The sequence below is a fragment of the Nanorana parkeri genome, unplaced genomic scaffold (genome assembly GCF_000935625.1).
Source record: "Nanorana parkeri isolate BGI_ZX_2015 unplaced genomic scaffold, ASM93562v1 scaffold139, whole genome shotgun sequence".
In the NCBI taxonomy this organism is placed as follows: Eukaryota; Metazoa; Chordata; class Amphibia; order Anura; family Dicroglossidae; genus Nanorana; species Nanorana parkeri.
Genome location: NW_017306407.1, coordinates 1,374,389 through 1,388,655, shown reverse-complemented (window position 1 = coordinate 1,388,655; position 14,267 = coordinate 1,374,389). Strand labels below are relative to the sequence as shown.

The following is a 14,267-nucleotide window of genomic DNA, read 5'->3' as shown; positions in this document are numbered from 1 at the left end:
CTGACAAAAAGTTGGACATTTTTTTTATCTCTTTGATTCCTTTCTTTTGCTGACTGGTCTAAATTTCTAGGTAGGGTACCTGGCGGCTGCTGGTGTTGGCCAGGTTTCCTAGGTGTTATCTGGCCAACAGTTGACTGTTGCACTGAACTTTTTCTGTAACCCGGCGCTGGATGCTAACCAGGTTATATTTTGGGTAATCCTCTCTTCTGTCCAGATTCACAGGGCAATCTGGCTTAAGTGCTGTTTGGCATAACAGTGTAAGAAGACTTTATTACACTCACCCTTCATGGGACACCATCTTTTCAGCTCCTCTCTGGCTAAAATCATTCAAAAGGCGGAGTACTCGCTTACCCCAGCTACACAAAAATTGGAAAAATTAAAAACGTTCCCTTTGTCCACTCCTGAGGGGTAGTTGCACTTTGTGGTGAACAAGCCACTCCTGCCTTTTCTCCTATGGAATGAATCACCCTCTAATCTGCAGCTTGAAGGCACAACCGGGTGTAATACTTTATATGAAGCTCATCTGTGCCTGATCTGCAATACACAGCAATTAGTTTACAGTAGTGTACCATCATAGCCAATGTACTTGTTCTTTTATTGTTTATTATGTGTTGTATGTATTTAAAAAAACAATTCTAAATGTGTGGCGGTCTCGACAAAACATGATACAGTACTACTGTTTAACCTGTTTTGTGCAGTTGTAATTGCTCATTCTCTCTTCTAAGTATAACAATTTTAACATAAGCTTTTGAAAGTGTTAATTAGCTTCAAATGTTTCAAACCCTTGTCTTTTTAAACAAATATGACTCCTCCTGACATCGAACAAAGTTCTCCACTTAGTAAGCTGTAGAAAAGGGAATTCTTATGCGGTTTTTAACCATGTTCCTCCTACAGAAATCTGGGTCGCCTTTCAGTCCCAGCTAACGAGAAATGGAAGGCTGTTTTTGAGGAGTGCTGGAATCAGCTTGGTTGTGAGATTCCTGGAAAAGGAGATCCCCAGAAGGCCTGGGATAACATTGCTGTGGCTATTACTACTAAGAGGCGACAACAGCAGGAAAGGTCTGTTCCAAAATCATGATTTATATCATATGTACTTTTTGTATAGCTGTCTCCTAGAGCATATGTTTTATCGTCTGGCTCTTTCAACTGATTAATATATATATACTCCAGTCAAACGTAAATCAATTGTCCTTAAAATACATGCAGGGGCACAGCCTGTCTGCTGGGGGCTTGTTTTTCATGTTTGAGTGCAATATATTAGCTTGTTATAAAATAATAATGTGGTTGAAAGTTATCTGGTTTTGTAAGAATTCCTAATCCCAAATACTGTATGTGTTCTCCTTATCCTATGGGTGCTCTAAATGCAGGACCTGCTCTATAATAGTATGTCTTTAACCCTTTCATTGTCACCGCCACCACATGCCATATGGCGTCGTCAGCGTGGCCCTGTAAGCAGCTTGCTATAGTAACCGGGAGTTCGCTTGCATGTGTAAAGCCGGACAAACACTTCCACTTTCCACCAAATGTAATCTTCAGGTGTAAAATGTGCGTTTTTAACATGTGTGCAAAAAAAACAGCTCCGGCTGCGAAAGGGATAAAGGTTTTTTATTTATCTGAGTCATCTAGTAGTAGTTAGTCACATTCAACTAGAGTTGCTCTGTAACGTTGAAGACATTTCACTACTCATCTAAGTAGCATCTTCACTTCTAACGAGTGTCGGGAACATACACCAACATTTATAGCCACATGGGTCTCAGGCTGGACATACACTGTTTTGCTGGCCAAAAGAGTGCCGACGGCGGCACCCATTGTGCGTATTTCTGCCAGTTCCCGAACAACCAGCCGAAATTCACATTATGTATGCCCAGCTTCAGTAACCTTAATCGAATCACCATGGTGCTATGCAATGGAGGATTATGTAAATAGAACAAGTTGGTTTCACAAACTTTTACACCTGCTGTCATGTTCTTAGACAGTCAGTATCTGCCTTGCCACATTACATCATACCATGGTGATTGGATTAAAGTGATTAGGTTATATGTATGGTATGTTTCTGACACTCATTAGAACTGAGAAAGCTGATGGAGAATAATTGGTGAAATGTCTTCAACATTATAGGACAAGTTAATTTGAATGTGGCTCACCACTATTAGCTGCGCCATATAAGCCTTGCTCAGGCTGGTGGCAACAGATCAGCATAAATCTATATAAAAGATAAAGGGAATCTGTGTGGACTAAATTACTTGAACAAAGTTGTGTTGTGTCTTAGATTGCATAAGCAGTTTAGTGAATGATTTTACTTGGGTTTATTATCTCAATGGGCTATCTACACAAGTAGCAGAAAAAAAGTCCATACTGTAGGCTATGTTGTTTAGCTGGATTCATTTGATACTGGAAGTAGAAGGGTATTCAACATTATTATTGTTGTTGGAATGGCATTTTATTGGGAAAACCCATTGAGGTAGGTAGCACCAACATTTGACAGTCCCTACCCAAACATCGCATTTAGGGTTCAGTCCCCAACATGTGTACTGAGTAATGTGGCTCCGTGCACAATTTTAGAACCAACCATCAGGAATAGCTTCACGTTGATCAAATCAACCTACCGAGCCCCCCTCTAGCATGGCTGTGTGATTATAGATATAACTGTTGAGGTGTGAGAGTGGATAGACATTGTGCAAAAGTTGTCACCAATAATCCGACTAATGAATGTAATCTTTCTATTTTCAGCCCAGAACCACTGACCCGATCCCACACACAGACACTTGAGAGTTTGGAGCGAATTCCTCAGCACGATGGTCCCTTCACAATGGAGAAATATGATAAGATTAAGACATATTTAATAAATGTAATTTTTGAAGTTAAGATGTTGAAGTATGGCCGATGTGTGGGGCAGGGTGTGTGTATTAGGGCATAAGGGCTGCATACATTTTAATTAGAATGTTACTGATATTTGACAAAGGTGTAATTAAAAGCAAAAAATAGCCTTGGCATGAATCCTCAGGAAAATCACCAATTATCTGCTGATGTGTAGGATGGAAGTGAGCATCCGATAGAACACACAAAGTAAATCTGTGCCTGACTCTTCCATGGTTCTATAAAGCAGTTAGGAGATTAAACCGAGAATTATGCAAGGTCAGAGATACTAATGTATATTCATTACACTTCTATGATCCATCTTTGCATTTTGATTACTTGGAAGATACAAGCAACATACTTTAACACAGCACATTAATTTTCTGTATGTAAATGATTATTACAACCATTTTGCTTTTTCTTAGGCGTGTGAAACACCGATGCATCAACTGGGAAGGCTTGTGGAGACCCTTGTAGCTGTATACAGAATGACTTATGTAGGTGTGGGAGCCAACAGAAGACTCTTAAAAGAAGCAGTGGGAGAAATCAAATCCTATCTGGAGCGTATTTTTCAGTTGGTGAGGTGAGACATTTCTATCATGTAATCACCCAGATAAGAATAGCCTGATTTCTGCTGGTTGTTGTTTTGTTTTTATTTAATTTAGTTTTATTTAATTTAGTTAGCAACCAACTAGATATCTTTTTGTTAAAGTCATGGAATTATATACAGTACTGTGCAAATGTTAGGCAGGTGTAAAAAAATGCTGCAAAGTAAGAATGCTTTCAGAAATAAAAGTGTTAACCACTTGCTGACCAGGGTGTTAAACCCCCTTCCTGCCCAGGCCATTTTTCAGCATTCAGAGCTGCGGTACTTTGACTGACGTTTATTCCGTCATGCAACGCTGTACTGAAATGAATTTTATACCATTTTTTAGGGACAGATAGAGCTTTCTTTTGGTGGTATTTAATTACCACTGGGGTTTTTATTTTTCACTATATAATGAAAAAAGTACCGTACATTTTGAAAAAAAAAACTGTTTTCCCTACGTTATGTTATAAAACATTTATTATTACCCAAATTTTTGGTAAAATATAAAAGACGGAGTCACGTCGGGTAAATAGACACCAAACATGTCAAGCTTTAAAATTGGGTGCGCCCACAAAATCGCAAAAAACTAACATGCCTAAAATTGACCATAAAATGACGTTTTATAAGCTTTTACCGCTCATCAATTTAGTGCTATCGGTGATTGATGGCCCTAAAATTATTGCTCTCACTGCGACGTTCACGGTGACATGTAACATGCGCGGCGCAATCGTTTTTGCACGTAGGCGCACCCGACGCATATTTACATGTATAAATTTTTACACTTAACTTGATTGCTATCACATTGGGGGCTAAAACTCCCCCAATGTGATAGCTAGAAAACAATAACAGGTCCTCTTAATGGAGACATCAGGGGTCCCCAAGACTCCTAATGTCACCTAGGGACCCCCAAAGAAGCTGATGAAGCAGAGATCTGCTTCATCAGCTTCTTCTCTGGCTCCCAGCCAGAGAAATGACAGCAAAAGGCGGAAGTGATGTAATACACATCGCTTCCGACCTTAGAGAGATAGAAGGGGGAGAGATCAGCGGTGGGAAATGCTGATCTCTCCTCTCTTCGAGCAGCTGCTGTGCTGTCAGTCCCGGGCACCGCAGGGGGGGCAGCGGTGATGGGATAACCGGCAGCGGCTACGGAGGGGGAGGGGCGCGGCAGCAGGGAGGGGGGGCGCCGCACATTTCAGCTTTATACAAGCGATCGGCCGGCTATAGAGCCAGCCGAACGCTTGTATGAGACAGCCGGTAACGGCTGTTATCCTTCCCGGCAGGTTTCTGCTCGCGCGAGCAAAAAACAAAAAAGACGTACATTTACGTGACCCTGCCGGGAAGGATGCGCCGTCCGCCCGTAATTTTACGGTGGGCGGACGGCAAGGGGTTAATAGTTTATTTTTATCCATTAACAAAATGGAAAGTAAATGAACAAAAGAGAAATCCAAATCAAATCAATATTTGGTGTGCCCATCCTTTGCCTTTAAACAGCATCAATTCTTCTAGATATTCTTGCACACAGTTTTTGGCAGGCAAGTGGTTCCAAACATCTTGAACTAACCACAGATCTTCTGTGACCGTAGGCTGCCTCAAATCCTTCTGTCTCTTTATGACTCATCAGGCTAAAGCACCTGCTGCCATTTTTCTGCAGTCTTGCTGCCAAAAAGTCACTTCATTGCTATCACATGGGAGCTAACAACCCCTATGTGATAGCATTGAAGGTGACGGGTTCTCTTTATGGAGACATCAGGGGTCTCTTCTGCCCTCCAACACAGACGATCAAGCAGGAATGTGTTTTGATCGCCTGTAAAACCGGCACTGAAGCTGGCTTTTGAAAGCACTGAGAGCACAGCGCTTCCTGCTTCATTCATCACAGATCTGGGAACAGACTTTCTTTTTTCTGCTCCCTTTCTCATCAAGGAACGGACGTTCCTAGGTCTGGTCCCACTCTTACTGGGGAACGGACACGCTTCAGTCTGCTCTCACTCTCCATCCTGACACTGTTTGCCTTGGTCCCTGGCCCCCCAGAGGTGTGGGGACCCCAAGAGCCACGGCGGGGGTTTTCAGGAAGCAAAGCAAGCAGTGTTGTGTGTTCACCAGTCACTCTAGCTGTGGGTAGTATGCAATTGGTTGTTATATTGTAACATCTTTTTAAAAACAAACTCGGCATTTGAAAATTCTTCTTTACCCTGGTACTAGAGCACTAACATGCACTGGTGCTCCCTCAGCATCTTCCTGCAAAAGCTATTACAATGGCATTGAATTTCAAACCAGACATGGTAGTAAAGCTTGATTTTAGTGATTTGCTGCTGCTGATCTCCAATAGCCTTTTTTTTTCCAAGCACTTCTGTCTACCTACACGCACTCCAGTGTCGTCTGCACATCATTTCTCTGGACCAGCTTCCTGAGATTGACAAAGATGGGCCATGTCTGCATAGTGTGTTGGCATTGTTGCATGTAGTCTGCACCAGGGACACAAGTGACAGGATAACAATGCAGGGGCGTAACTTAGAGACTGCTGTAGCCCCCATAACAGGAAGTGCCGGAATAAAAGCCTTCATGGCAGGAACAGGTATTTTTTTAATGAAAGATAACAAGAATAAAAACAATTACATTAACATTTTAAAGCTCATATGGAATTTTAGTAGTTGGGTTTAAATCTACTTTAAAGCTGATAACAATAGCGATGCACGCGGCTGGAAAACAGTATAGGGTTTCCATCCTGAATAGGGAGCCACTAGCACTGTATGCAAGATATTCAAGGTATGTCATTTTTCTGTTGTGTTTAAGGTTTCTGTTTCCTGATCTTCCTGAAGAAGGCAGCACAATTCAGGCATCAACTATTGTCAAAGAATGTCCAGACAAGCCTCATATATGTAATGGAAGAGCAGGGTCTGGGTCTGAATCCCCTGAACCAGGGTAAGATATAGATACCAGAATACTGGAAATGGTCATTCAGAGTTTTTACCATATATTTTTGTTAAAATCCTGTTAGTCACCAAAGAAAACAGCATTTTCCATTAGGACATTAAAGGTTAACCCTTTGTTGTCATCAATAAGATATTGCAGTATTAGTGCACTTCTGCAAAAGGCTAATTTTAGTTGTATTTTATACATCTTTTCATTATTGGGACAAAACGTCCATCTTTCCTGTGAAAAAGACAGTTTAAAAAAAATGGTTAATCATTGACAATGCTGTTTGGATTTGCTAGTATATGAAGGGTTAAATCTGCCATGAGTTAATGGAATGTATATTTGCCGTGTAGGTATGTGGTGACTAGTTCAGGACTACTGCTGCCTGTGCTGCTGCCTAGACTCTACCCTCCATTATTTATGCTTTATGCTTTGGAGCATGAAAAGGAAGAAGACTCCTACTGGGAGTGTGTCCTGAGATTGAACAAGCAGACGGACACAGCACTTCTCGCCTTCTTGGGTATACAAGAGTAAGTAAACCGATCTAACCAATCTCATCGCTTCATGCTGCAAATCTTCACAGTGAATTGGTCCACACGGAATCAGGCTGAGGTGGTGTAAATTTCAAATTCTTGTTTCTAGACCTAGGAGTAGAATAGAACATTTGTAGAATTACTTCACCTTTACCTGCCCAGTAAGGAACCTACACAGTGCCACCGCTTGTATAAACGTCAACAATTTAGAACAGTCTTTCTCAACCTTTTTACCCAGAAGAACCTTTAAATAATGTTTAGGTCTCCGTGAACCCCTGATAACCTACAGGTCAAAGTACATAAGCATGATCCGTAAGCTGTAGAATGTTTTCAATAAAAGAATAAAGAATGTATTGTAATATAGTTAATGTATCTGATACCCAGGGCAGATCATTTTTACCACCTACCTGCTGCATATGACAAAATTGTTTTCAGTGACCATCTTAAAAATAGTATAATAACAATAGAAAAGAAACGTGGTAGGTGAAAATTGTGGCATGCCCTAACATCAGTATACCGTGTACATGTATCACCTTGTGTAGGTAGTCTGCAGAAAATTGCCCCTTGCATTGGTGGTCTGTATAGGTTGGCGAACAATGCACCACTGCTCATTGCACAAGGAAATCCTAGTAACCTCAGAGGAACCCTAGGGTTCAACAGTACCCTGGTTGAGATGGGCTGTATTAGAAGATATTATTTGCTTCATTGTTTTTTGTTTTGTCTTTTTTTTTCTCTATAGGAAATTTTGGCCGACTAGCATTAATTTCTTGGGCGAAAACAAAAAGGTAAAAAAAATAAGGGAGGGGGGGGGGGGATGACAAGTATTTTCCCTCACGATTTTACTCATCCAAGTGGCTTTGTAGTCATTCCACATTACATTCAGCTGTGCTTGTTATGTAACTAGTTACCAATAGCTATATCATAACTTAGATCAATAATAGCATTCACAGACCTTTAGACAGTAGTTAGTAATTATTATTTTTTTATTCTTTCTAGGTGTTACCAAGCACTAAAGATTCTTGTTTTTCCTCTGCAGTGGAGTGTCTACAGCAGATAAGGTATTAGTACGTGAAGTACATGCTATTATTTCATGCCTATAGCCATAAGCAATTATGTGGAGAAAGTAAGGCTTCTACAGCTCAAAGTGAGAATAACATTTACATGTAAAGCAAAATGTCCAGAAAATTTAAGCAAGCCCGTGGTTAGAAACTTATCCTATACTATACTATCTATCTACACAATACAACTGTGTTTTTACAGCTTACGTTAAATAAAGCAACTCCAGTATATACCTTCTATAGGAAAGAACAAAGACGCATTGTACATTTACGGCCCTGTTATTGGTGACAACCTGCCAGCAACAGGATCACTTATAAGTGTAGAGAAGATGCTCACTTGTTTCCATGTGACCCTGACTGGCTGGATGAGTGAGGCATCATTCTTTTGCTGATGAAAATTCTGCAGAAAGTAGCATGCCAGTTACACTTTGTTTACTCCACTTGAAAAAGGCGAGTATTTTTTGCTCTGTATACCAATCCTGAAATTCGTCAGCAATATTTTGATGTTCCTGCAGGGTTTGATTGGCATCCATCATATTTGACTTCAATATTATATTAGGCTTTGGGTGGTATATTAAAGGAGATCTATGGGGTTAGGGCTTTTCCCCATAGTTCTCCTTAGGGTAACGGGAGGACACAAACTAGCGTCCTCCCGTCACCCTAGGCTCAGTATAACGCGGGCTGTAGCTCGCAGTATACTGAGACGCCGCAGCTGAAGCGGATCCCGACAATTATGCCGGGATCCGCCCAGCTGCGTGACTGACAGCTGACTCTGCCTATCTAGAGGCAGAGCCAGCCTCCACCGTCCGTTCAGCCAGTCAGCGCTGGCGGATCGGAGGGGGGCATCCAGCCCCTCCCCTGTCACGGCAGAGAGCCGTGACAGGATCGAGAGGTGAGCGAACGCCGGTATGTGTTCACTCACCTCCCGATCTACTGAACCGACCTGTGACAGTCTCATTGTCACAGGTCGGCTAGAACTATGAGGTGAGTGAAAAGCACTCACCTCATAGTTCTCCTTTTAATATGTCTCACATTTTGTTATTCCTCAGCACTACATTCACACCATCAGATAAACTCAAGGTCATTCAGCAAACCTTTGAGGAAATTACACTGGAAGCTCAAGAGGCTCTCGAGGAAGGCTTTCTGTGGTCCATGGATGAGCTGTTTCCTGTATTCCTTTATGTGGTTCTGAGAGCCAGGTTGGTTTAATGCTTATATATGTCTGTGTGCCCGATTCTTGTATAAAATGATATTGGCAGCTACCAGTGTTCCTCTTTACTTTTTGCACAGAATACGGAATCTGGGATCTGAAGTCCATCTAATAGAAGATCTCATGGATCCATATCTGCAACATGGAGAGCAAGGGATAATGTTTACCACATTAAAGGTGAAAATATTATGATGCTGTAAAACCATTTTCCAAGAATGTCTTAACAAGTATTAACAGACATTTTATGGTTCATTGACGTGGCTATTGACAGAATTTATAACTACTATATTCATGGTTGTAATTTTTGTTCTAAGTATATTGTGTAAAATACATACACTGTAATCTCAGAGCTGTCCCAAAAAGCCTTAAAGTGAAGGTGAGAAAGAGAGGAAAGCGGGTGAGGGGTTGTGCATTGGGATAAACTGCATTAGAAGACCAATTATCAACAAGAGGACTTGAAACTAAAAGCTGTTTATAAGCAATGTATACATAATCAATACATCAGCTCCTCCTATACCAACTGAAACCTTTTAGAACATAATTGTATATCATATGTGCATACAATATGTCCTCCATTCTGGTAAAACCAGTTAATTCTCTGGGGCCACCATGGGATCAGCAACCCTAATCTATGCATTTGCTCCCCTAAAACGTCTTCCTTGTCTGCTCCACAGGATTGAGATGTCAGACATTTTGGTGATCCTTATTGCACCACAGTAGCCTAGATGAATGTGATATACTGATCTGGCAATACTTTTGCCACTGCTAAGGCTTCTAGCAGATGAACAATGGGTCCTGTCAAACCATCTGGATCTACTATCCCAAGGGCTGATTTGCCATCCTGATTCTCAGTCATTTGCTTTAATTACCTGGTTTGTGATTCCTATGATGCTTAAAGCTAGGAAGTCTACTTCTCACAAGGTCTGTCATCAGATGTGGAGGACTTCCACCCCAGGAGTTTCTCAGTGGGACAGATCCTCTCCTTCATGGAGCTAGACTAGTGTTAAGCTTTCAACATTATCAGGGTCAGGTGTCTGCCCTTACCATTCTGTTTCAGAGGCCACTCACTCTTGTCACTCTCCTGTGTAGCTCGCCCTCTCCTTTCACCAGTTACTTTATGGGATCTGAATAGGGATCTCTCTACACTTCAGAAACTGCCATTTGAACCAACTTGAGACATTTCTCTCTATGCTCTCACTCGAAACTGGTGCCCATATCTTGCAAAGAACTCTTTTTAGTCTTGCAGAGGGACAAGGTGGTGTTGAGGCCCATGAGTTTATTTCTTGTCTAAGGTAGTTTTTACCTTCCACCTCATTCTAGGGCATTGCTCTCGTGTCCCTCTGTCCAGCTCTGATTCATCAAAAAATGTATTTTCCATTCATTGTCTTGATGTGATTTGAGCTGTGCAATTCTATCTCTTAGCCACTGCTTCTTTCAGAAAGACTGATTAACTTTTTGTCATCCTGAATGGACCTTAGAAGGGTGCCCTGGCTTCTTTGTTTTACCATCTTTATGTGGTTGAGAAAGACCGTCAGTCAAACTTATGGTCTCAAGGATTTGATCCATCTCTTTCCTGTCAAGACGCACTCTAGTAGATCTGTGAGCATTTGAAGGGCTTTTCCACATTAAGCAACTGTTCCACAGATTTGCAAGACTGCCACCTGGTCTATCGTTTACATGTTCCCAAATTTCTACTGGTTTTCACCTTATCAGAGGTCAGCGTAAGGTCCTTCAGGTGGCTGTTTGAGATGCAGGCAGTCCCCTGAGTTTTTTCTTGGGCTTGTTTGCTGTGTTGCCCATTCCTTAGTTGGACTGCTTTTGGATATCCTGAATGTTAAAGACTTTCTGTGACCATCAATGGACAAGAAAGAAAACAGGAACTATGTACTCCCTGAAAAATAATTTTCTTGGAATCCATTGATGGAAACAGGCCCCACCCCTCTGTGCTTATGATCATGATCTTCGTATTCCTTTGCTACAAAACTGAGGCAAGTTGATAGTAGTTGGGGTTTTCCTAGACTAGCCTACAATTTTGTTTCTAGTGTCCAATCTTCCCATAGGCAGCAGTGAACCCCAAATGTTAAAGACTTCCAGATTCACCCAGTAAACTCCAACAAAAGGAATTTACACAAAACTTGACAAAAACGTCCCATTAGGCAAACAGCAGGGTCAACTCAAGTAAGCTGGTCCTTGTTCTGTTTGGAGTGACTCACCCAAATCATTTTCTGCCTTGTATGTACTTTTTACTAAGGACAGAAGCACCCCTTTTCTAATTCTGTTTTCCAATTGGGCATTGTTTTCCTGCATTTGAGAAACATTTGAAGCACAAAATGTACTTTCCATTTACTTCAGGGGGGTTGACCACTTGGCCTGCTTTGCTTTGTTGTTGCATTCACTTGGATTTAGCAGGTCCTTCTGAGATCCGTTGGCTTTGCAGGTAAAGCAAAGCAAGTCAGACACAGACTTATGGCATTTGTATGCAAAAGGCATTGTTGATCAACATCACTCATCTACTTTAACTGTAATAGTCATTTTGTGATATTAAGAGAATGATTGATGTTTAATTTTTTTGGCCTGTTACAGCCTAAAGTGCACCTGTGCCCAGACTATGGACAGATTCACATATTCCTAGCAAGCAGTTACAGAGCTTTATAATAAGCCATCCTTGTTTACATTAGATTGCTGACAGGCTGCCAAATTTTGTAGCTATTGAAATAGGGAAAAATAATTTGTTAAGTATGTATATTCTATCAAATTTACCATAGTTATCATTTTGTGTATGGAACCAACATCCAACCTCCAAAATAGTATTAACCCTATCTCCCCATTCCTCAATGGTTGGGGACTGTGCCCTTTTCCAGTGTGCCGGAATCAGGCCTTTAGCGGCATTAATTAAATGTTATTTCTATTAGATTTTATGAATTGGCTGGTATTATGGAGCAGAAAAACAGAAGGAAACTCCAGTAAATGAGATGCACTCAGTGTGTATCTCTGTCTTAACCGTCTTTTAAAGGCAACTGAGTTTGGAGCATTCCCACCAAGTGTGTAGGAATGTGCCCTTTAGTCCACTACCTCTCCAACAAAGGTCAGAGGTGTAGGTATATATAGCTTAGGGAAGGGTCCCTATACCATAGAGTCAGTAACTTATAACATGATTCATGAATTTTTGTAATAATGGAAGAGCTATAGGTTAACTTAAACATTTTGTGGGGGAGAAAAAGTTTGCCCCTTGTTTAATTTCCCATTCTCTTATATAGAATAAATCTAAGCCTGAGAAATGATTCAATAACAGTTTGTGAATTATTGAGAGGGTATGGCCAAGGATTTTTTTTTTCCATGTGTAGGGCTTCAAAAGAGGTCAACGAGCCTGCAAGTTACATAGTTACATAGTATTTGAGGTTGAATAAAGACATTAGTCCATCAAGTCCAACCTATTAGGATCTCATTCGAGTCTCATGGTTAAAAGGTGCTTGCAAGTAAGTTGAGCAATTGTGGGTACTGCCAATGGCCCATTGGAAATTGACCAAATTTGGCACTTGGCTTGCTAGCATTTTGAGCTTCAAGTTGAATGGGGTGCTTGTTTAAAGAGCTGTTACTGCTCGTTCCGAATATGTAAATACTTTTGGGCACGGGTTCGCTTTGAGTAGATATTATAAAGCACATGAAATTTTGAGTGAATAGGCAAGATAACACTACCATAGTGAAAATGTAACCTCATCTTAGGTTTGTATGCAGCAGTTTTTCACATTTGTTGTTCAAATAAACATACTAGATGCAGACATAATCACATATGTCATGTACTGATGCTGATGCTTTTGTTTTCTGACAGGCCTGCTATTACCAAATCCAACATGAGAAACTCCACTAGGCTGTTACCAGGATCAGTTAAGGAGGATTTGACTTTTTCTGGCATCGTGCTAAAACGTGGAGGAATTTGGAAAATCGATTTACTGTGGACTATATAGAATGCTGCTGTCTGTGCAATGTCCTGACATGGAAGGAAGAATAATCTCCTTGTCAACATGATGAATGATTCTGGTTCTTGTTAAATGATTTTTAATTACAGAACACTGAACAATATAGTCAGTTTTTGTGCTATTTTTACTGCTGATACAGAAACCTGAGAAGAAAGTTTTATTATTTAAAAATCTAAACACAAACAGCATTTATTAAGCAACTGCCTTGTCATGTGGTTTATAGAGTACAGATATTGTCAAAGATCTAGCAAGAGACAAACAACCAGCTGAACAAGCTGGTCTAATTATACAGAATGTGGTGAGAAACATGTCCATTGCTACTTCCTTTATGTCCAACCTCATCGCAGCATGAGCTACTGCTTTTATAACATGGTCTCTTTTGTCGGGAGACCACTAATCTGCTTCTTACAGTCCTGACAGTTTTGTATTGTGGCGTCAGCATTGGCATGCAGTGTCATTAACTATACTTTCATCCACAAACAGTATTTTTCCAGTTGATGCGCTATGTGTAATTAGTGTGAATGGTTTTATAAAATATTTTTAATGTAATCTGATCGAATACAGGATCAAATATTCTTTTTTATGAAGACATTCATTTTTTATATGCTTAGATCTGTGTGGGGTTGACAGATTAATGTATTGTCGCACAAGGACTACAATGATACTGGAATACTTTTCATTAGTGATTAAGTGTAACGAGGTGCGTTACTTTATGCAATGTTAACTTTTAAAAAGAAGAATAGCAATGCAGTGACATGCAGAGTTTGTGGTTTTATAACAGAATAGAGAAGGTATAAGGAAGCGAGAACTCCTTTGCACATTTATAAAGCTATTGCTGCAGGACTTTATTTATAACCACAGGTGGTAGAACCATAGTTGTTGACTTTTCTCTTGCCATCTGGGTTTACATTCAATGATGCAATAAGGTGTACTCCGATGGCCCATGTAATATACACTGGCACATTGGAATGTGGGAGGTGGAGGCATGGCCACCTAACAACCGGCTGACAGCGTTTTGGGGAGGGCTCTTTGCTGTGAATTCTTCCACGCTTCCATAATGTTATGGCAATGTCAAACTGAAGGTGTTCTAGGAACCATGCCTGGAAAGTTTAAAGCAGGGGTAGGCAAACT

The 14,267-nt window shown here is 40.7% G+C and overlaps 1 protein-coding gene across 1 annotated transcript in view; it reads left to right on the top strand.

Moving 5' to 3' along the window:
* Positions 1 to 14,009, top strand: part of ALS2 (ALS2, alsin Rho guanine nucleotide exchange factor) — a 64,977-nt gene extending 50,968 nt beyond the window's left edge. The window contains exons 26-35 of the mRNA XM_018554011.1: positions 888 to 1,059; positions 2,731 to 2,848; positions 3,282 to 3,439; positions 6,236 to 6,364; positions 6,712 to 6,888; positions 7,631 to 7,676; positions 7,888 to 7,949; positions 8,999 to 9,148; positions 9,240 to 9,336; positions 12,989 to 14,009. Of these exons, the coding sequence (XP_018409513.1) occupies positions 888 to 1,059; positions 2,731 to 2,848; positions 3,282 to 3,439; positions 6,236 to 6,364; positions 6,712 to 6,888; positions 7,631 to 7,676; positions 7,888 to 7,949; positions 8,999 to 9,148; positions 9,240 to 9,336; positions 12,989 to 13,027 (1,148 nt within the window). The 3' untranslated portion in view covers positions 13,028 to 14,009. The remainder of the gene's footprint in view (positions 1 to 887; positions 1,060 to 2,730; positions 2,849 to 3,281; positions 3,440 to 6,235; positions 6,365 to 6,711; positions 6,889 to 7,630; positions 7,677 to 7,887; positions 7,950 to 8,998; positions 9,149 to 9,239; positions 9,337 to 12,988) is intronic.
* The last annotated feature ends 258 nt before the right edge of the window (positions 14,010 to 14,267 follow it).